General features: G+C 42.3%; 1 protein-coding gene across 1 annotated transcript in view; it reads right to left on the reverse strand.

The window, feature by feature from the left end:
• Positions 1 to 23,651, reverse strand: part of SERINC5 (serine incorporator 5) — a 100,625-nt gene that overhangs the window by 12,954 nt on the left and 64,020 nt on the right. Inside the window, exons 3-8 of the mRNA XM_021699790.1 lie at positions 15,167 to 15,345; positions 14,587 to 14,669; positions 12,577 to 12,670; positions 7,325 to 7,536; positions 3,987 to 4,082; positions 239 to 365 (exon numbers count right to left, since the gene is read on the reverse strand). Coding sequence (XP_021555465.1) covers positions 239 to 365; positions 3,987 to 4,082; positions 7,325 to 7,536; positions 12,577 to 12,670; positions 14,587 to 14,669; positions 15,167 to 15,345 — 791 coding nt within the window. The remainder of the gene's footprint in view (positions 1 to 238; positions 366 to 3,986; positions 4,083 to 7,324; positions 7,537 to 12,576; positions 12,671 to 14,586; positions 14,670 to 15,166; positions 15,346 to 23,651) is intronic.

Consider the following 23,651-nt stretch of genomic DNA (forward strand, 5'->3'; position numbering starts at 1 on the left):
CAAGGGCTGCAACGTACTATAGATCTATTATAGTCACCCATATAAATACAAGTAAGGAAAACGAAGTCCAAACACTGAGGTTCGATGCTGTGACACACACTTTTTACTTCAAGCTACTTTCCCTCTTCCTCAGGTGGGATTTGTTTTGCTGCCTCGCTGCTGTTGCTAAACCTTTCTTAAAATTTCCTCCGTACTTTTAAAGTTGCAAAGGTGGCCTCAAGTATCTCCTAAGACTTACCATGAATATAAGATGCACATGAACAAGAGAGTGGTACCAAGTCCAGTAACCAAGTTTTCGTCTCTGTACAGGTCCTGACCAAGGTCTGGCACACAGATCGTCACATTCCTCCCATGCTCATCTAGAGCTTACAAGGAAAAGACAAAGTAATCACAGTTAATTAGAAAAGCCTGTTGTAGCAGACAGACATTCATTTGGGGGAAATCTGGGTAGCTTGGAAGAGTGAAGGCTTATTATTGGAAACTCCTACTCTACAGTCCCACTGAAGTCAGACTAGATTGCTGCTATTTCAAAGCACCCACTGGGGCGCCCGGGCGGCTCAGTCGGCCTTCGGGCTCAGGTCATGATCCCAGGGTGCTGGGATCAAGTCCCGCATCGGGCTCCCTGCTGAGCAGGGAGCCCGCTTCTCCCTCTCCCTCTGCCTGCCGCTCTCCCTGCTTGTGTGCATTATTCTATCAAATAAATAAATAAAATCTTAAAAAAAAAAAAAAAAGCACCCCCTCCCACCTAAGCAGCCTCTTCGAACAAGACCCTCAGATTCCAGCTGAATGCCAAAGGGTTTCTCCATGCCATGATGCAGTAAGAGTCTTGCTCTTTTCAGTACTCTTCTAACACTAGTAAAGAGTAAAACTATACCTATTTTTCAGTTGACTTAGCAGGCTCTAAACAGAGGTAGTATGCAGACATTCTTGAGTTTCCACCGTGTCTATCCTCTCTGGAAGCGTGTCGAGGCTACTCAACAACCAAATACATACTGGCTGTGCAAGAGCCACCCGGTCCAAAGCCTCCACCCACATGCGAAGTCCCTTTACTGTCAGTAATAGGGTGGTCGTGATGCTATTATCCTTTGCTTACTTCTTACCTCCTTTCCCAGGAAGGGTCTTCCATAATGGTCCCTTTCTCTACACTTTCTTTCCTTCTTTTTTTAAGATTTTATTTTTAAGGGGGTGCCTGGGTGGCTCAGTTAGTTAAGCGTCTGCCTTCGGCTCAGGTCATGATCCTGGAGTCCCAGGATTGAGCCCCACATCAGGCTCCCTGCTCAGCCGGGGAGTCTGCTTCTCCCTCTCCTCACCCCCTCAGCTCATGTTCTCGCTCTCTCCTCACTCTCTCTCTCAAACAAGTAAATAAAAATCTTAAAAAAAAAAAAAATTTTTATTTTTAAGTAATTTCTATACCTAACACAGGGCTTGAACTCACAACCCCGAGATCAAGAGTCACATGCTCTACCAACTGAGCCAGCCAGGCACCACCCCTCTACATTTTCTTTTAAAAAATATATATGTCCTGTTTCTTTTTGTTGATCAGATCTGTAAATGTACTAAATCTACAGTGCTAAAAAACATCAGTTTATTTATAAATAGAAGAGTTATTTAAAGAGAAGTTCTTTCCTCAATGATGCTGTAGTATGCATTAATTCCATTTGTTACTATTGTGCATAAAAGCCTTGTTTACAAGGGAACAGTACAGATATATCATTTTCTCCACTGTATTTAATAGGTGTAACTGGTTAGTAGTTACTGAATCATGATGTAAAAAAAATGACAATACTCAGGTATGTGCTTTCTGAGTGTTTCAAAATACACTCTATGAACATTGCTGACACCCACAGGACAGAATAAAATTACCTGTGCAAAGGTGTGAGAAAAAACAGCATGTGTGCGTCAGTCGCCTGGCTGGCTCAGTCGGTAGAACAAGTGACTCTTGATCTCAGGGTCATGAGGTCAAGCCCCACATTGGGCGTGGAACCCACTTTTAAAAAAATAAAAGTAAGTGCTAAACACAAACACATCCTGGGGCGCCTGGCTGGCTCAGTCAAAGAAGAATGCAACTCTTGTTTTCAAGAGTTGTGAGTTCAAGCCCCACGTTGGGTGTAGAGATACCTAAAAATAAAATCTCTTAAAAAAAAGAAAAAAGGTTTTAAAATAAAAAAATAGCGTGTGACCTGGGAATATCCTGCATGTTTTCTAGATTTCTTAAAAGTTTCAAGAGGTAGGGTGCCTGGGTGGCTCAGTTGGTTAAGCATCGAACTCTTGATTTTGGTTCAGGTCATGATCTCCAGGTTGTAAGATCAAGCCCCACATCAGGCTCCATGCTGGGTGTGGAACCTGCTTGGGATTCTCTCTCCTTTTCCCTCTCCCCCTCCCTAAATAAATAAATAAAAATAAAATCCATTTTACAAACATGCACATTCTAAGTATTAGAAGACAGACTACAATTATTACTGGCACTCACATTTGAGACAGCAAAAATAGCTGTGTGTACTGTGGTGTAAGGAATCTTTATTCTTAGGCCAATGAAAAAAAAAATTTTTTTAACTGACCAAAATATGAACTTTTCTATTTAAGTAGTACCACCTGAAATTAAAAGGAAGTTTTCTATTTGTAAGTGATACCTGCCATTTAAGAGAAAAACACTGTAGCCAAAAACCTCATTACATTAAAACCAAAAATTAATAGTCGTAAAAGAAAGTCTTAAAGAAACTAGACCTAAATAAACTTAGAGTCAAGATAGAGCTATTTAAAAAAAAAAAAAAAAAATTAAATCCAGGATAGACCGTACTTAATATAAGACCTACAGTTGTATCACTTTGCACTATAAATAGCTATAAAGACAAGACTCATAGACACAATACATGTATATAAAACTTTCAAAATTATCTTTGCATTTACTTTCTACATTTAAAAAAGGAAAACAACTTCAATTTTCTATTCTAGAGAAAAGATAGCACATTTATTTAACTTGATTTATACAAGATCAAATGTACCCAAACATACATACATTCATACATGCTTATGTGTATATATGTGTGTATACATTTATATACACGTTTATATATCACAAAAGCAATCTGGATGATGAAATGTAATGAGTTCAGAAATCAAAATAAGAAATGGTCTTTTGGTCTTTTACTGGCAAGGGGCTCAGATAATAACAATGTATAATAGAATAGGGCTCTTATGGTTCTCAAATAATCATTACAACCACTACAATAACAATAGCTAACCCTTACAGAGTACCTAGGACGTGCCAGGAACACATATGTACATACACACATACACACTCATTGAATTCTTTAAAAACCACCCTATAAAATAGGAATCTTATTTAATTACCTTGTTAAAATAATAATTAAAATCCTCATTTGAAAGACAAGGTATCTAGGCAGAGAGAGGTAAATAACCCTCTACAAGTTACTGAGGTGGCAGAACCAAGCTACAAACCCAGGCGGACGGACTCCCAAGCTCATACATGTTGTGTTGTCGCTGTAAACAAACATTTAAGAAGAGCAATTCAAGGTCACACAGTCAGCCAGCGTTAGAGCTGGGCTCAAGTCCTGTCTCCTGCTTCCCACTCTCACGTTCCTCCCACCCTCTCTTACAGTCAGAGAGATGGCCACCTGAAGAAAAGGGAATTAGTAACCAACGAAAAAGACAATGCAAAATAAGCAAAACACAAGGATGTTCCTTGAAAACACAGAGCAGGAAAATGTAGATTAGCCGCAAAGCAAACTCAACAGCCCATCTTTGTTCCTGTCTTTCCTACACAGCAGGAAGACTCAGAAGAAGAAATTTTCATTTTCGTATCCCACGTTAAGGACATTATTTAGTGAAAAATCCAGATCATCTATATCAATTATTACATCTCTGACATTCTCATCAACAGCTCAGTAGAGACATACTCCTTCCTCTACAATGAAAATATTCAAACCCACGCTCCCTAAGAAGGCAGGCTGGCTTAGCTGGCTTACCTACTTCTACGGGTTTGCTGGACAGCGCCGAGAAAGTGAGATACATCACGTAGCAGCTTATGAGCCCTGACTGCAGTAACCCGGAATGGGGCTGTCCTGGAAAATCAAAGTGACAGATTTTAACACAGAGTTTTAAATTTCAAAAATAAGAAAGCCTAAAAACATAGGTCCCCATCCCCAAATGATACTCCTCAAACTTGGACCCCCATCTTTAAAGGGAAGAAGAGGTCAATAACATATTTTCCAAACAACACTAAAAAGACAGGGAAGTGGATGGAATTATACACTAAGCCTAACTATGTTACTTTAGAGATGCCAGGTTCTGCTGAGTGCTCTACCACCACGTTATTTTCATAACAACTATACTTAGGGGCGGCTGGGTGGCTCAGTCATTAAGCGTCTGCCTTCGGCTCAGGTCATGATCCCGGGGTCCTGGGATCGAGCCCCGCACTGAGTTCCCTGCTTCGCGGGAAGGCTGCTTCTCCCTCTCCCACTCCCCTTGCTTATGTTCCCTCTCTCGCTGTGTCCCTCTCTGTCAAATAAATAAATAAAATCTTTAAAAAAAAATTTTTTTTAAGTAACAACTGTACTTAAACATACTGCCTAGTCCTCCTGAGGTTCATTAACACGAGCTCTTAAATATTAAGACCTCAGAAGAAAATTCACCATCATTATTTGTGAGACCACAGAGCTTAGTGAAGTAAATGGGAGACAGATTTCATAGGGCATGGATTCCAGATTCTACAAAGCCATCAGACACTTAAAGTCCATGACAGTGGAAAAAAGCTTGACCTGTCAATAGACAAAAACAAACAAACAAACCAAAACACAACACCTTTGGGAATACCAGTTCAGGTAAAGAAGAAGGCACTGGGGCTCAGCATTCATTGAGGGAAGAGCTTTAATATGTTATAATATTTAAATTAAACTGTTTCAATCATTCAGAGTAACCAGGATATGACAAAAAGGATTGATCATTTTTTGGTGGAATTTTCAACCACCTGCCTACATGAAAGGATTTAGTTCATCCAGTCTTCCCTCTGATTAAATTTGTTTCAAGTTTTAATTATTAAATTGTACTGACCAGGGGAGCCTGGGTGGCTCAGTCAGTTAAGCGTCTGCCTTTGGCCCAGGTCATGATCTCAGGGTCCTGGTATCAAGCCCCACATTGGGCTCACTGCTCAGGGGGAGTCTGCTTTTCCCTCTCCCTCTGCCTCTGCCCCGCACTCGTGCTCAGCCCTCTCTCTCTCTCTCAGATAAATACAATCTTTAAAAAATTAAATAAATAAATAAAAATAAAATAAATTGTACTAACCAATAAAGATATAGAAATAGTCTTTTATAAAATGCTGCTCTTTGGCACGGGAATAAGACTCACTTTAGCAACTAATGGCATTAAACCAAATATTTCAAAATATTATAACTATTTTATTATTTTTTAAAGACTTTATTTATTTATTTGACAAAGAGAGACACAGCGAGAGAGGGAACATAAGCAGGGGGAGTGGGAGAGGGAGAAGCAGGTTTCCCACGGAGCAGGGAGCCCAATGCGGGGCTCGATCCCAGGACCCTGGGATCATGACCTGAGCCGAAGGCAGACGCTTAACGACTGAGCCACCCAGGCACCCCAACATATTATAACTATTTTAAAAAGTAGGATTTAACCCAAATGGTAGCTTAATCTGAACACTAGTGTGTTTTAGGAAATTCTTAACTGATCAGTAAAAGGGACTAGGAGATTAGGACTCTCAATTTCAATAATGTACTTGCAATTTTCAGTACCAGAAAACCTTTAAATTATTCAATACTAGTTCACTTTTTTTTGAAGTTTATTTATTTAATTTAGTAATCTCTATACCCAACGTGAGACTTGAACTCATGACTCCACAGATCGAGAGTCACACGCTCTTCCAATCGGGATGGAGCCAGCCAGGCACCCTAAGACTAGTTCACTTTTTAAATCACCATTTTAGAAATGATTTGAGGGACTATAAATTACTGGCCACCTTTCCCTTTTCCTATTAGAAACCTGGATATCATTTGCATTTCATCACCTGTAGAGTAAGATACCTTCAAGAATATTAGACTATGATTACTTCTTTCTATTTTTTATTTTTTTTAAAGATTTTATTTATTTGACAGAGAGAGACACAGCGAGAGAGGGAACATAAGCAGGGGGAGTGGGAGAGGGAGAAGCAGGCTTCCAGCAGGGCAGGGAGCCCAATGCGGGGCTCGATCCCAGGACCCTGACCTGAGATCATGACCCGAGCCGAAGGCAGACACTTAACGACTGAGCCACCCAGGCGCCCCTGACTACTTCTTTCTATAGCCAAAGATGGTATTCTGGCTTAAGACATCAGAAGTTGTTTATAAAAGATAAACCAGAGCTGGACTTTCTAAAGCACTTTCAAATCCCATTACCCCTTCCTTTTTGCCTCTGTGGGTTTTTGTTTGTTTTTAAGTAATCTCTATGCCCAATGTGAGGCTCGAATTCATGACCAAGATCAAGAGTCACATGCTCTACTGACTGAGCCAGCGAGGTACCCCTCTTCTATTTGCCTTTGAAACAACCTTGGGCCAGGAAGGTTTACAGATTTCTGTTGGCTTTGCTGAGAAAGGACTGAGGTCTGAGGAAGGTTAGCTCGTGGGGCCGGCTCCTGGCTCAGCCAGACTGGATTTCCTGCTTCCTGACTCCTAGGCCACATGGCTCCCGATTTCTGACCCAGAGGCCTTGGGTGAAAGATGAGCCCAGAAAGAGCTCCTTCTGGAGCCTTCTCATTCCAGTTTTACACAGGGATTATAGTTATTAATATACACTCAAGGCATCTTCCACTTAAAGGCTCCTTGTAGTACATTATTTAATAATGGTAACATCTGGGGTGCCGGGGTGGCTCAGTCGGTTAAGCGTCTACCTTTAGCTCAGATCATGATCCCGGGGTCCTGGGATCAAGCCCCACGTCGGGCTCCCTGCTCAGCGGGGAGCCTGCTTCTCCCTCTCTAACCTTCTTGTGTTGTACTCTCTGTCGCTATCCCTGTCTCTCTCTCCAATAAATAAATAAAATATTTAAAAAATAATAATAATGGTAACATCTGTCTTCCTATTTATTGACTTCACTACGTTCAGATCTTTCTTGACCTGAGGCATGCCAACGATCACATTCGACCCAAGTGTGGGATATGAAGAGGAGACTGCAGTCCCACCCTTCCTATGGCCGACCCATCCATGGCAAATTAAGGAAAGACCATAATTTAAAAACACAACTAAAAACATGAGGTTTTGCTCAAACTTACACACAACAAAACATAAATAAGGAGGAAGGGGGAAAAAACGTGCTTACGATTTTGGACGCAGGGCGAGACGGCTACCACTGAAATGAGCAGACAAAGGCCCCCGTTCAGCCCCAGGAGAATTTTGTTTTCCAGGCAGCCGTCCTTCTGTGTATAAAACACCGCCATCAGAATCAGGCCTCCGGCGGCAATGGAGTACATGATGAGGGTCACAAGGGCCAGAGCGGCGTACCACAGCTTGTTGGTGGCTGTGCCTGCAGTCCTGTTTCTCACAAGTGGGTAAGAGGGAGAGGAGAGAAGACAAGTCAACGAAGCCCCCATTCTCTGACCACATTTACCAGCCCTCAGGCACTGGCGGGGCTCTCAGGCCCCAGGCCATTAGAAACCCAGTTGTCCAGAAGACCTACCCTCTTGCCACAGTCATGCTCCAGCAAAGCCAGAAGGTACAGGTAAAATATGCAAAACAGTTCTGGTTCAGGCTCAGGATGTTTTCTAAACACTAAAACATTCTGTTTTTATGTGTATTCATCAACTAAAATGCACATCCACAGACTTGACTCTACCCTCCCCATTCTGAATAGGAATCTCCCTGGGGTCAGCTTTGGCAAGTCTTAAAAACAAAGTGGGGGCGCCTGGGTGGCTCAGTTGGTTGGGCGACTGCCTTCGGCTCAGGTCGTGATCCTGGAGTCCCGGGATCGAGTCCCGCATCGGGCTCCCTGCTCAGCGGGGGGTCTGCTTCCCCCTCTGCCCTCTTCCCTCTCGTGCTCTCTGTCTCTCATTCTCTCTCTCTCAAATAAATAAATAAAATCTTAAAAAAAAAAAAAAAAGTGGCTCTTGGGCGCCTGGGTGGCTCAGTCGTTAAGCGTCTGCCTTCGGCTCAGGTCATGATCCCGGGGTCCTGGGATCGAGTCCCGCATGGGGCTCCCTGCTTGGCAGGAGGCCTGCTTCTCCCTCTCCCACTCCCCCTGCTTGTGTTCCTGCTCTCGCTCTCTCTCTCTCTGTCAAATAAATAAATTAAAAAATCTTTAAAACAAACAAACGAAAAAGTGGCTCTTGGATGGGGTTCTCTTCACGCTTTCCCGCTCAACACAGAGCCCGGACATGGCACCGCATCCTACTAGAGGTGCTGCCGCAGCTGCTCTTTGGGGAGAGAAGCAGCAAGCGACCTTCACTCAGGGAAACACTGGCGGACCTCAGCCCCTGCAGCCCTCCACGGCAAAGGGGCATCGACCGCGGTACTGCTTCTCCAGAACAATGCCACGTGGGATGGAGGGAGAGTGTAAAGAGAATAAAATCAGCTGGGCAGTGAGTAAAAACTATAACAGGATTATAATAAGAAACTTAAAGAGATTAATTTGCTTTCCAGTTTATATACTTATTAATAAAGGGATGGGAGAAATAAGTGGTGGTTTAACAACCTACAGAAATTATTCAGAACAACAACAAAAAAGAATGTTCAAAACCACTAAACAAAGAGGACAGAACAAGAGGGAGCACGGAGTGAATCACTGTCATCTGCCTTATGATTAAACGGCCCCACTGTAACCACATTCTAACAAAACTTCACAGAGAAGGCAACTTGCTTAATGTTTTCACAAAACTGGAAAGTATTCAGGCAACTCAGCTAAAATGTTTTAATTACGAAAAAGTTATTGCAGCCAGAGACAAACAGGAGCAAAGACAGAAATGATAATGACCATCATATTCCTGAAACCAAGCCAGGCACTCAATGACCACAGAATTAGTCTAACATAAAAGGCACACAAAGGAAATGACAGAAAATGAGACTCGAGAAATGAAAAAAAAAAATCTGAAAGCCAAATGGTAATCAATGACAGAGAACCAGAACGCATCGCGTAGAAAAAGGTGAACACAGCTGACCGGTGTGGGTGGGGTGCGACTGTTTCTCCACTGGTCTTTTGGGCTCTTGTTAGCATACGAAGGACTTTCTTTCTCTCTCTTTTTTTTAAGATTTTATTTACTTATTTGAGAAAGGGAGAGAGAACACACGCAAGCAGGCGGAGGAGCAGAGGGAGAGGGACAAGCGGAGTCTGCCCTGGGCGCAGAGCCCACGGTGGGGTTTGACCCCACGACCCTGAGATCGTGACCAGAGCCAAAACCACGAGTCAGACGCTTAACCAACTGAGCCACCCAGGTGCCCTGAGAAGAGGAATTTTTTACAAAAAGAAAACAGCTCCTGACTGCAATTTTTCTCTCCTGGCTCCCTCCTCCCCCACCATGTCCTCATCACCATCAGCGAAATCTACGAGTTCCAACTCTGGAATATACCAGAACCTAACTGCTGCTATCATCGTTCAAGGTACAGTCATCTTTCACCTGGATTATCTCCCATGGGTCTCCTTACTTGCAACTCTTTCCCCCTCTAGTCTTTTCTGTAATTAAAATATACATCCTATCATGTTCTTTTTGTTTCAAACCCCAGTGATGCCCTTCCATCTCACACAACAGCCCCAGAAGCCCGCCATGATCTGACCCAATGCCATCTCCTATCTCTCCTCTGGTGCCCACCCCTCAGCAGTGGGGTGCAGCACAGAGGATGCCCATTTGCCCCTCAACAAGCAGAGTCCTGCCTCCATCTCTCCCCCTTCCTTCTGGTCGCGGTTAACTCCCTCACACCTGATTGTGAAGCTTTTCCCCCCTGCCCTGCTCTCCCCAAAGCCCACACCCTGCTTTCTTTTCCTCCAGTCTTTTCCCCATCGAGCCTGTCACTTATTTGCTTGGTCATAAACCGATGATCTACCCATGCTCCCTGCCCTCCCCAAAAGGAGAAGGTAAGCTCCACAGAGCAGGACATCACTGTGTTCACTGCTCTTCTCCTGCCGTTGAGTGCCTGGCAGATAGTATGTGCTTAATGAATACTGCTGCGAGGACTGTCAACGGTTAAAACGTAACTTTGTGCAGCAATGGTAGCAAAATGGCTGCCATTCCCGTGGCTCCAGATTCGTGGCTTCCTCCTCGGTGACAGCTTGCTCTTGCAGACGTCCCACCTAAGTACCATGACTTATTTTTCTTTATACTCTCAGTGCCTACCACCACACTGTCTGGCACACACTTAATACTCCTCCGAAATGTGAATAAATGCTAAATGGAAAGAAGCACTTGGAAGGAGATGAGAAAAGGACCAGACAATGGGCAGAGCACCAACAAAGTAAGCGGGCACCGGGTTGGGAGAGTCAGCTGCACTTGGGCTCAGGACTCAGGAGAACCCAACCACAATAGAAATTACAAATCTAGCACATTCAGAAGATGGGTCTTTGTGAGAAACACCGGAATGTACCTTCTACTTTTTGCTATTTCATTTTTAAGAGTTGTCACTTCAAATCACAAAATTCGAGGTAGAAAGAAAACAACACATCAAACATCTAATGCAACCATATTATTTTGCAGGTGTGAAAAGTGAGGTCAGAGAGGCCAAGTAATACGCGTAAAAGAAAACCGTGAACTAGAGAAGCGGGGACACGAACACCCGGAGCCTCCTGGTTTCTGGGCCCAGGGCCTCCATCCTACTACCATTGGGATCTTTTCCTTCTGAAGATGTTTACTGAAAAGAGAAAACAGGGATGCCTGGGTGGCTCAGTCGGTTAAGCGTCTGCCTCTGGCTCAGGTCTTGATCCCAGGGTCCTGGGATCGAGTCGCACGTCGGGCTGCTTGCTCAGCGGGGAGCCTGCTTCTCCCTCGCCCTCTGCCTGCCGCTCTGTCTACTTGTGCTCTCTCTGACAAATAAAGAAAACCCTAAAAAAAAAAAAAAAAAAACAGAAAACAGAGAAGAAAAGGGAAGAAAAAGCACTTTGGTTGTTCCATTAGGAGCGATGTATTATATTTTCTAGACTAACCTTGTAAGCAACAGTCTTAGTTAAAAAAGATGCCCCCCCAAAACTAATAAGTTAATTTACCTGAAAGTACATTTTTAGTGAGCTTCCTAGCTTAATCCTAATTTTAGACAGACAAATCAACTATGAGTATGTTGACAAAAGGGATTTTGTTGGGGTATTAGCCTCAACGCTGAGACAACAATAACATCATTTGTTGCAAAGCTCTTAAGCCATTCTTATTGAGTGGTTTCTGGAACGTTTTTATAGCAGCCAAACTCTTCCAAAATGCCTGTTACAGCTTGGCATCAATAATTAGTACCGGAAAATGGCTTCAGAATCAATCAAAACAATCAAATCAGAGCTGAAGATGTACAAGTATTCTCGAGAGAACATACTACTTAATGGGCAAATCAGGCACTCAGTACTGAAGATGTTATTATTTTAAAAATTCCCCGTTTTGAAGTATACATGTGAAAATTTTAGGAAGACTTAGGATGATTTTTTAGTAGACAAAATAAATTTCTGTAGTGCTACCTATGTGACTATTCAATGTGCTGTAAACATTTTAAAAACTGACTCTAAGTATTTGGGTACTTACTCCAATATTTACCAAATTATAAAATGGTAACGCTAGCCTTTCACTCACACACCTCTTGATTTGCTCTCTAAAGAAACAAAACCAAAACCCAAATGAAACTACTACTACCAAGCTGAGAAATGTAATCAGAATGAAAAGAATGAGAAGCATTTTCAGGGGTCCTCCCAACAGGGAGCCTGCTTCTCCCTTTCCCTCTGCCGCTCCCCCTGCTTGTGCGCTCTCTCTGTCAAACAAATTTAAAAAACCTTTAAAAAAAAAAAAAGTACTTTCAAAGAATTTGGACCATATATTTTGTTTTGTCCAAGATAAAAAATAAATTTCAAATTCATACATTATTTCTGATTTTTTTCCAAAACAGTATAAAATAACATGATACATATAAAATCTACAAAATAACAAAAAGTCTTAACTAGGGACAATAGGTATTTTCATTCATATATTTTAAAAAGATTTCATTTATTTATTTGAGAGAGAGCACAAGGGGGGTAGCTGCACACAGGGCAGGGGGAGAAGGAGAAGCAGACTCTCTGCTAAGCAGGGAACCTGATGCTCATGCACTCCATCCCAGGACCCTGAGATCATGACCTAAGCCAAAGTCAGCTGCTTAACCGACTGAGCTACCCAGGCGCCCCTTCATTCATATTTTATAAGCAAAGTAAGAAAGGAGAGAAAAATAGCACCGGAGAGAGTGAATGAAAAGGTTCAAAGAGCAGGAGTGCAGGGAAAGTGCCGGCAAGCTGTCTGAGGCGTGAGCAGGCTGCTGATCCCGGCCAGTGCAACTCAGAGTCGAGCCTCTATCAACCCCGTCCTGTGGGCAGTTTCTCTGAGCAACGGGTGAGTTCCCTTGGAAACTTTCCCAAAATGCACATACCAGTTCTTGTTCCATTTATGTGCAAACTCCACGAGCAGGATGAGTTGGATGCCTATAAAGATGAAGCCTCCGACGGCTCCCACATAGCGCCAGGCTGCAAAAGAAGATAATCCGAAAGGAGATGAGATGATTGTTCCAGTGTTGAGCTCAAAGGAGAATAATGACTATAGTTCATCTTTACTGCATTCTTAGTGTATCTGCAACACATTCAATTTCCAGGCAATCACATAAGATGGGTGCCACCATTACGCCCACTTTACAGATAAGAAAAATTGAGAATCTATGTAAATGGGACAAAGTCCCATAGCCAGTAAAGGACATAGCTGGGATGTGAGCACAAGGAGTGTGGCTCGGGAGCACCTGAGCTTAAGCTACACACTGTACCTGCCAGGCAGCCTAACAGATGCAGCCATTCACAGAATCAACAATGACCCACAATTTAAAAGTAAAAACACATACTAAGAGGGAAAAGGATTCAAACTGTATTGTCTAGGGAGCCACCAGAGACTAGTAGGGAAATAAGGTTCAGATTGGGGGCCAAGAGACTCAGATCCACTTCTCTGCGACAAGGAAGCTCTAACCTTGAAAGAGCCATGTCACTCCTCTGGGTTACAGCTTGTCTATAAAAATGACTAAGATGCACTAGAGGACTGCTAGGCCCCTTCCCATCCTAAATCTACCATTTTCTTTCTTTTTTTTTTAAGATTTTATTTATTTGACAGAGAGAGACACAGCGAGAGAGGGAACACCAGCAGGGGGAGTGGGAGACGGAGAGGCGGGCTTCCGGCGGAGCAGGGAGCCCGATGCGGGACTCGATCCCAGGACCCCGGGATCATGACCTGAGCCGAAGGCAGACGCTTAACGACTGAGACACCCAGGTGCCCCCTAAATCTACCATTTTCATACATAAAAGTACATCTGTGGGGAACAGAAAGCTAGTTAACAAAATTTTGGGAAAAACCAAGACTTAGATATAACTCCCTTAAGGACTACATAAAACTAGTATGACTGTAGGGGCGCCTGGGTGGCTCAGTTGGTTAAGTGTCTGCCTTCGGCTCAGGTCACAACCTCAGGGTCCTGGGATCAAGCCCCATGTTGGGCTCCCTGCTCAGTGGGGAGTCTGCTTCACCCTCTGTCTGCCGCTCCCCGCTTGTGCTCTCTCTCTCCCTGTCAAATAAATAAAATCTTAAAAAAAAAAAAAAAAAACCCAACTAGTATGACCCTAAATATTAGCCGGACCCTAGTGACCATTTGAGGGACCGTGGGCTACTCCTTATGGGCTGACACAGCGTGAATGTTTTTACTACCTGAACTAGAAAAATGAATTCATTTGGGTTAAAACTATGTTTTGAGCCACTGAAATTCAGGCTTTTTTCCCTCCCTGGCTCTTTTGGGAAAAGGCCCCCGTTTCAGGTATGATTAAAGGCTTCAAATTAAATTAATTTTGGTAAATTTGGTGAAAAAGAAACATAATTCAATGGTATACAGTTTCACATAAGGTAAGTTTAGATAAGTAAGATAAGCCTCTCCCATCTCACTTCAGCTGCAAGCAGATTTGAAGCTGCTCAGAAGCCCGGTGTTGGTTTCAGGTGTAGGCGGATTTCCTGGGCAGTGCTGGGAAAGAACAAGGCCTCCCTGGGCCTATTCAAACATGGCTGATGGTGTCACGCTGACATGCTAAACTGGTTTTCAAACAAATTTTAAGTGCCCCATTTTCCCTTCAGGCCAATAGCCTTAAAATTACCATTTGAATTCTCCAGGCTGCAAGGTAACACCCAGCCAGAAACAGAGGGAATAGGGGAGAGATCAAGAAGGGGGGGAGGGGGGAGAGGAGGGGATAGGGAGAGGAGACGGTGGATGAAGTGTGGGCAGGTAAGGAGGGAATTTTTTATTAAACCACAAGAAAATCACTAATTCAAAATATCAAAGGCACCCTGGACTACAGTTTGCAACAATTTTACAAAATGGGTAAGAACAAAATAAATAGGTACCCCAATACCCCATTTGTACCATTCAGAAAGGTCTCCTGATCTGGAATGAAGAAAGCTCCTGAGCACATGGCCCCCAGCAGCAGAAGTTTAAAGAACCAAAAGCTGGAAGGAAAAAAATAAAAAAAAAAAAGAGGAAATGTATTTAAATGATATTCATGGAAGGACAAAAGAGCTCTTAGAAGGTAAGCACATCAGCCCGTGTTTCTGCTGTTGGTACTGTTCCTTCCAAATCGAGAGGGAGTAATTAAGTGACTGGAGACTGCCTTTTCCCATAATTAGACCAACTCAGCGTGGCCTCTGTGCAAAACACCACTTTGTTGGGAGGAGGGGGGAATGATGTAGGGACAGGTCTTAGCACGAGAAATAAAAACTCTTGTCTCCGCTGCAGCTCTCATTGTGGTAGTAAGTGTTACAAATAGGATTCTAGTTCTTAGTGTCACCGAGGGGTGACAAGTCCCACCTTCCCTAAAGCCAGAGTCAACAATCTCAACTAGGGGAAGAGCAGTTAGTCTGATGAGTACAAGAGATGGAGGAACAGTGTTCTAAGTATCAGGAAAGGGCAAACTCCCCACCCCCACCCCCGAAGACCAAAGACTTACCCATTGTGAATATGGGCTCTACAGCCTTTGCTGCTGTTGATATTCAAGGTCAGGAGGCAGAAGACGAAGAAGAAACAGGCCATTCCAAAACAGACTCTATACACCGCCGAATACCCCACCAGCTTCTCACAGGTGTCACCAGCTTTAATGCCTTTACAAATATCTTCGTAAAAAGGAATCTGAGGGAAAAGAGAGAAAAGTCATCCGTCAAAACTTGGTAAAGAGAGGGGCGCCTGGCTGGCTCAGTCGGAAGAGCATGTGACTCTTGATCTTGGGGTGGTGGGTTTGAGCCCCATGCTGGGTATAGAGATTACTTCAAAAATAAATAGACTTCTACAAAATAAAATAAAATAAAATAAAGCCTGGTAAAGAGGGGCTATCATGGGGGCACGTGGATGGCTCAGTCGTTAAGCGTCTGCCTTCGGCTGCCTTCGGCTCAGGTCATGATCCCAGGGTCCTGGGATCGAGCCCCGCATCGGGCTCCCTGCTCCGCGGGAAGCCTGCTTCTCCCTCTCCCACTCCCCCGGCTTGTGTTCCCTCTCTTGCTATGTCTCTCTCCGTCAAATAAATAAATAAAATCTTTGAAAAAAAAAAAAAAGAGGGGCTATCATGAAGTGTTTGTTCAGCCTACAAGTCAAAATCCAACACGGAAATGCACCTTGTGCACAGAGAAATGCAGACTGAGAAAAAAGTCCCTCTTCCAAAGACTTTTTCTTAATTTTTTCTGAATAATTTTTATTTATTTATTTGTCAGAGAGAGAGAGAGCACAAGCAGGAGGAGTGGCAGGCTGGGAGCATGACCTGAGCTGAAGGCAGACGCTAAACGACTGCGCCACTCAGGCGTCCCTGAATCATTTTTAAAGATACAGTGCTATAGCATACCACTTCACCTTTACTTAGCCTAAATGAATTCTGAAATCTAGCATCAGAATTTTTAAAAATTATACTTGTAACACATGGATATATTTTTCTTGAAATGCATATATAGAATGAAAAGTGAAAGGCTTCTTTCACTCCCACCCCAAAATATCACTCCTCTCCTCAAGAGTTAACAATTTGGTGGGTATTTTTATTAGTTTACAAGTGTGTCCCCATCCCTAATTCTCATAATGTACCCACATATACATACCTATGGTGCCATATATACAGTATATAAACAAACAACTTAGTTAATAAAAGAGTATACGTATTGTTCTACAATATGTGTTTTCCCAATTAAAATAAGCCGTGGAGATCTTTCCCTATTAATTATACATAAAATTCTGATCCGTTTTTTTTTTTTAAGGATTTAATTTATTTATTTGACAGAGAGAGACACAGCGAGAGAGGGAACACAAGCAGGGCGAGTGGGAGAGGGAGAAGCAGGCTTCCCGTCGAGTAGGGAGCCCGATGCGGGGCTCGATCCCAGGGCCCTGGGACATGACCTGAGCCGAAGGCAGACGCTTAACGACTGAGCCACCCAGGCGCCCCTCTGATCCACTTTTTAACCACTATTTAATATTTTATAGTAAGAATAGATAAGCATTCCCACAGTGAACACGTTGGGGAGGATGTTTTTGTTTTCTGTTACTTGTGTTTTCTTGCTATTACACACAATGACTCAATAAACACTGTTATGCATGCTTCATTGTACACGTGTCATTATTTATATGGGATAGGACTGCTGACCTAGAAATGGAATCAAATTTTAAAGTTTCAAGAGGTAAAGTCAAACCACGCTTTCAAAGACTGCACCAATTTATACCTCACCAGTAATATCTGAGACTGCTCACATTCCCAACCTGAACATCCAATTTAAAGATAATGTAAAGTTTCAAAACAAATGGCCCCAAGATATGGCACTTTGGTATGTGAATTATTTTGATCTGAAAACAATCATGTTCCAGAAGACTCAAAAAAACTTTGACCTTCCCTGCTAATTGCCTAAAAAAATTTAGATTTGGGGGGGGGGAGGAGAATTTAATAGGAGACCTGCTCCAGGAAGAGAGCTACACCATAGAGAAGTACAGCATACTCAGTGTGGTAGACAAGAATTGAGCAAGGTCTGTTTGTAAAAATTCCTCTCTCTGTCCCTTGCTTCTGTATGGCCCAGCAAACATGTTTACCAAACATTTACGCCTCTTCATCTTCCTGGGAATTGCTTTTCTTCTCATTGAGGTCTCAGGCCCCTTCCCCCCTTCTCCTTAGTTCAGGATGACATATATACCTCATTTTGCCCATCTTTGGAATCTCATGCTTATGAAATTATGTGGATTCCACAAACGTATGAAATTAAGTTTGACTTTCCCAGATTAATCTGTCTCATGTCAATTTAAATTTTAGACCAGCCAGAAGATTCTTGAAGGGTAGAGAAAAATTTTCCTTCCCAACAATAAAAAACACTATCTTGTTTCAATGTCCATCTTCCTCGTTACAAGTAAGGTTCACATCTTCTGTTAAATTTATGGCTATCTGTATTTTTCTCTGTGAACTGGATATTAATTGGGCTTTTTTTTTTAATTCACTGGCATTCTTTGAGCCTTAATCTTCTGATAAAGGTTGACAATGGTTTATTCTAGTTCAACTAGAAGGTTTCAATGTAAAACCTATGCATATTATCAGAATAACTAAAATCTTACATAATGAGAACAAGCAGGATATGTCTACTACTAATAATGTTGGAAAATAAAGATCTAGCCAGTGGTTAAAAAACAAAACAAAAAAAAAACAAACCTTGCTTCTTATCAACATCAAAGGTGAACATTCTTCAGAACAAAAAATAAGTTGAAAATCACATTGTAACTGTTATTCACAAGACAAAAAATATTGCAGAGGAAAAAAATGACACAAAGCTGGAAGTAAAATTGAACCATGACAATTTAGTTTTATCCTCAGAAAAGATCTTAAAGAAACAACAGTAGGGGCACCTGGGTGGCTCAGTCGTTAAGTGTCTGCCTTCGGCTCAGGTCATGGTCCCGGGGTCCTGGGATCGAGCCCCACATCGGGCTCCCTGCTCCACAGGAAGCCTGCTTCTCCCTCTCCCACTCCCCCTGCTTGTGTTCCTGCTCTCGCTCTCTCTCTCTCTGTCAAATAAATAAATAAAATCTTTAAAAAAAAAAAAAGAAAAGAAACAATAGTAACTGAAGCTATTTAGTATTCATTATTTCCATAAGCAAAAAGAAGACTAAATTTAACTGGAATTCATTTTCCTGACTGAGGATTCCCTCCACTCAGAAAAGTTCCACAGTCATTACTATACCCTAATCTGAAACATGTTTTTCCAAAACAACGTATTTTTTCAAGTTAGTGTCTCAGGCAAAAATGCATTGTTGCTGAGACCCAATTAAATATAGCTCCTTATTTGTGAACAGATGGATATGAAAGATTTCATAAAGAAATGTCAAATATTTTGTAGTCACAAAGTTTCTGCAACTGCAATTTTTTTTTTTTTTTTTTTTTAGATCCGATCAAGATGTAAATGCATAGAGAGAGACACTACTGTATTTCTGAACAGGCTACAAAACAAAGTAGCAGACATGCAGGATTGCCAGATAAATTAAGTTTTGATTAAACAATGACTTATTCTTTAGTATAAGTATGTCTGCAGGAGTGCTGACAGTAATGACTCCATCTTTGGCCCTCCATTTAGTTTGTGTTCACTCCATGACCCCTCTTGGGGTCCCTTGAAGATTAACATACATACCTTAGAAACATCTGCCAAGCCGAGCATAGGGGTTGGGGGAAAGGCTTGTTTTGGCCTCCTGTGAATCTGTTAGATATACCACAGGTGGTGCCACAAGACCTAATTAAAGGTTAGCTGTCTATTAGGTGCACGTGAAGCTTCTGATCTCACTATAGTACCCTTCTGCATGTCCCCTCACTCCATAAAATCTGGACTAAGGTCTGGACTTTGCAGAGGATAACTGTGCAGCTGCTGTGGATCATCCTCTGCCAGATCCACCCCCCATTCCTGCCTCACCCCCACCGTCAATAAGGTTCCCTGAATAAAACTCTGTAAATTGCATGGAGTCACTTGCTTCGTTTTCCAGTTTCAAAATTGCCTTCTTAGTTTGGGGGATATTTTACTGTTCCTCTCCTACCTTCTAACAATGCCCCATACAATATTTGGGACATACTTATCCTAAATATTGCATGAGACATAACTTAAAAAAGCATTCCTTGGCACAAGATAAAGCTCAAAAGAATTCAGGGTCTTGCCGCAAGAGGCCAGGAGTACTCTATGCTAATAAGTCTGGGTGGCAGGAGAAACAACAGTTTAAGCTACAATGTGGAGGACAGACTAGAAAGGTGACCAGTTTCAGGCAGGAGGGTAAGTTGAAAAGCCACTGGTTTAATAGTCCAGGTAATGGATGAAGAAGGTAAACCACTGGCAGGGACACCAGAAATTCTGTAGGTAGAGGTCATAGTTGGTAGGACTGTATGGATGACAAAAAAGTGAAGGGGGGGCAGGTGTTGTTTGGTGGGGAAGTAGGGTTGGCAGAGGACAAACAGATGAACTAGAAGAAGAGATCAGGAGTTTGTATTAACTTATAGGGTTCGAAGCACCTGGGCATCCCAGTGAGAATGTCTGGTCTGGAAATTGCTTCAGGACAGTAATCAGGACTAGACACAAGGACACAGGAAGCACCCCCACGCAGGTAATGAGAGAAGTCAGCAAGTGCTTTCTGAACGAGTCTGAATTTTAGCTGTGTTTTACCACAGGTGAGCAAACTCATGGGGTTAAAATCTTCAGAAATTCAACATCCAAAAAACAAATAATCCAATTAAAAACTTGGCAGAAGACATGAATAGACATTTCTCCAAGGAAGACATGAAAAGATGCTCATCACTTACCATCAGGGAAATACAAACTAAAACTACAACAAGGTATCATCTCACACCTGTCAGAATGGCTAAAATCAACAACACAAGAAACACAGGTGTTGGCAAGGATGTGGAGAAAGGGGAATGCTCACGCACTCTTGGTGGGAACGAAAACTGGCACAGCCAGTCTGGAAAACAGTGTGGAGGTTCCTCAAAAAGTTAAAAATAGAACTACCCTATGATCCAGCAATCACACTACTGTGTATTTACCCAAAGGATACAAAAACACTAATTCAGGGGATACATGCACCCTCAGCCCCATGTTTATAGCAGCATTATTTACAATAGCCAAATTATGGAAGCAGCCCAGCTGTCCATCAATAGATGAATGGATAAAGAAGAAGTGGTATGAGTATATATACATATATACATGTGTGTATATCATATATACATACATATATATACAATAGACTATTACTCGGCCATAAAAAAGAATGAAATCCTGCCTTATGCAGTGACATGGATGGAGCTAGAGAGTATTATGCTAGGTGAAATAAGTCAGTCAGAGAAAGACAAATACCATATGATTTCAATCTGATGGGGAATTTAAGAAAAAAAACAAATGAGCAAAGGGGGAAAAAAAGAGAGAGAGAGAGAAACCAAGAAACAGACTCTGAACTATAGAGAACAAACTGATGGTTACTAGAGGGTAGGGGGGTGGAGGTTGGGTTAAATAGGTGATGGGGATTAAAGAGTGCACTTGTCATGCAATGAGTGCCGGGTGATATATGGAATTGTTGAATCATTATATTGTACAGGTGAAATCAATATAACACTGTATCTTAACTAACTGGAATTAAAATAAACATTTAAAAATTTTTTTTCAAAAATAAATAAATAATAGAGGCGCCTGGGTGGCTCAGTCAGTTAAGCATCTTGAGTTCTGCTCAGGTCATGATCTCAGGGTCCTGGGATCAAGCCCAGTGGCAGGCACCCCAGTCGGCTTGTCTCCCTCTGCCCCTCCCCCTGCTAGCACGTGTGCACTCTCTCTCTCTCAAATAAATAAGTAAATCTTTAAAAAATAAATACATAGGTAAAAAATAAATAATAAATTCTTCAGACACTGACAAAATGGGAGATCCCACACAAAGTGAATGTTTCAGAACTTTTTAGCCAGAAACAAAAGCTCTACCCATATTAAGTAGTACTGTAACAAATAGGTAATACTGGTTTAAATCTGTAAAAGCTATATTCATGGAGGTATGACACCACCTCACTTATTAGGCTGTTTTATTCATATAGAATTAAAGCTCTACAATATTCAGCTTTTTTCTTCCTTCCCTTCTCTCTTCTACTCAATCAACAAAACTAATTCCTGACATCTCCCTCTCCCCCCAACTATAATACATGCAAGTCGGTACCCCTTTCATCTCCACCAGCCCATCTTCTACCTTCAGTCTCTTCTCCCCCCACCCCAACCTTCCTCATACCCATTTCAAGGAGAATGCTAATGCCAGTAGGGCCTAAACTCCCATTCTATCATCCCCCCCACCCCAATCCCTCCCTCCTTTAGTCCCAGAGGCTCTCAGGCCCATCAAAGGGTGAGTATGTGGCACTGACTAGTCATTTCATCCAAAATAAAAGTAGCCAAACAACCCACTGCTCCAGGTACTAAGACCTGCCTTATGTTCTGTGGGTGACTTAGTCATTTAATTCTCAGTAAGAGGTGAATATTTTCAGGCAAAGAACCTCTATGTTACATGACCCAATGGAATTTACCAAGGGGAATTTGCTCTGGTTAAATATTTGCTGCTCCAAGCTCCATCCCAGTTTTAGAAAAAGAAAACATAAATCACACACAGACTCTACACTGTGGGATGAAGGCGATGGACCTGCTCAGGGTGTTGCCTCTTTTAAGTCTGGCTCTGGGCATCCAAGGACACTACTTCTATGTTGGTTCCATAGGGACCTGTGGGCAAGAGGTTTCCCTTCAACCCTCAAGGCAGCCAAACTCAAAGCCATCAAATTATCAGTAAGAATAAACAAGGACTCAGTGGACTTCTAACCCTAACTCCACTACTAACGTGAGCAAATTCCACACTCTCTCTGAGCCTCAATTTCCCTACTTGTACAACAAAATACTATTGCCACCACCTTATGAAGTTGTCCCGGGAATTAAATTAGTCAATCCCTGAAAAGTGCTTGTCATGGCTCCTAATCCATAATGCCCATTAAGTAAACTTCCTGGGGTGCCTGGCTGGCTCAGTCTGGAGAGCATGCGACTCTCAGTCTTAGAGTTCAAGCCCCACACTGGGCATGGAACTTAACAACAAAATAAAAACAAAAACAAAAACCACACACACAGTAAATTTCCTTAAATTCTAAGGTGCTATCTATTTTATAAAAAGAACTTCTGGGAGAGGGAAGCAGCACATTACACGAATGACTGACAGGTTCCTATGTTCTGATTTACACGTGGGGGGAATAAGCATCTTAGAATTTAGCAGATGTTCTATTTACTTTACCAAGGATTCATATTGTAATAGTCACCACTCAAAAGAAAATATATCTGAACTCCCAAATCAGGGAAGATATTTTCAAAATCAACACAAGTATTAAGCGCAAAGAGATGAAAGCCAGAAGAAAATCCACATAATTTCCCTACACGGGAGAGATACTAGCTATGCTCCTCAAACAAACTTCTATCTCAGATGAATAAATATAAAGAAACCACAGGAGAGCCACAAAAAGGCCCACATACAGCTCTGGCTGGCCAGGGTCCCAGATGCCGCAAACCTAAAAGAACAGACTTTGGGAGGGTTCTTACAGAAACGGAGAGGAGGAAGATGAGAGTGGTGGTGCCCTTCCGATACGAAAGTGTTATTTGGGAGAGATAAGAAAATGGTATATTAGCAAAGCTAATGATTCTTACATTCTATCATATTTCTAGAGGGCTGCATGAATCCAAGGTGCCAAGAAAGCTCTGGGCACGTTGGCCTGAGTCATAGCTTGAAAACTAGAAGAACTGGATCTGCAAGTTCTATTTAATATCCCTTACTTGAACATGAATTTCAGAACCAGAGCCTCTTTCTGTCTGCCTCTCCTCTTTCTGGAATTCCACTTATCTTCAAACTTTCTAAGATGATTTGTTTTTCTCTGTGGAATAACTCCAGGTCCATGCCAGCCATGTCTGTCTGCTACCCACCGACGGACAGGAGCTGTGAAATGGGGAATGCTGAGGTCAGCTTCCGTGCTCCCAGGGGACCACCTCTAGGCTCATTCCTTGACAGGTGATTATCTTTGAGGCCCTTTTTGGGATTGGGGGGGGCGTCTAATTAAAATCAGTACCAACAACCAATACCTGCTTCTCTTTTGTGCGGGTTTCTAAATATTAAGAGGCAAGTCTACATTTGTCATTATTAAAAGCCACAACAGGAACTAAACTTAAACAGTCTAGTTTTATCTGACCCTGTCACCTCTGAAATCAGGAACTCAATGCTCCCAACGGTAACTCTGCAGAATCTCAGAAGCATGAGACAGAGACGAGCATTAGTGCTCACAGCTCCTTCACCACAAGCATTTCATCAGGATCCAGCAGCCACAAATTTGATTAGACAAAAAACAACTCTGATCAAACTGTAAACAAAAAGCTTTCAATACAAACAAGACAATTCCCAGAGGA

This window comes from Neomonachus schauinslandi, chromosome 7 (genome assembly GCF_002201575.2).
Source record: "Neomonachus schauinslandi chromosome 7, ASM220157v2, whole genome shotgun sequence".
Lineage (NCBI taxonomy): Eukaryota > Metazoa > Chordata > Mammalia > Carnivora > Phocidae > Neomonachus > Neomonachus schauinslandi.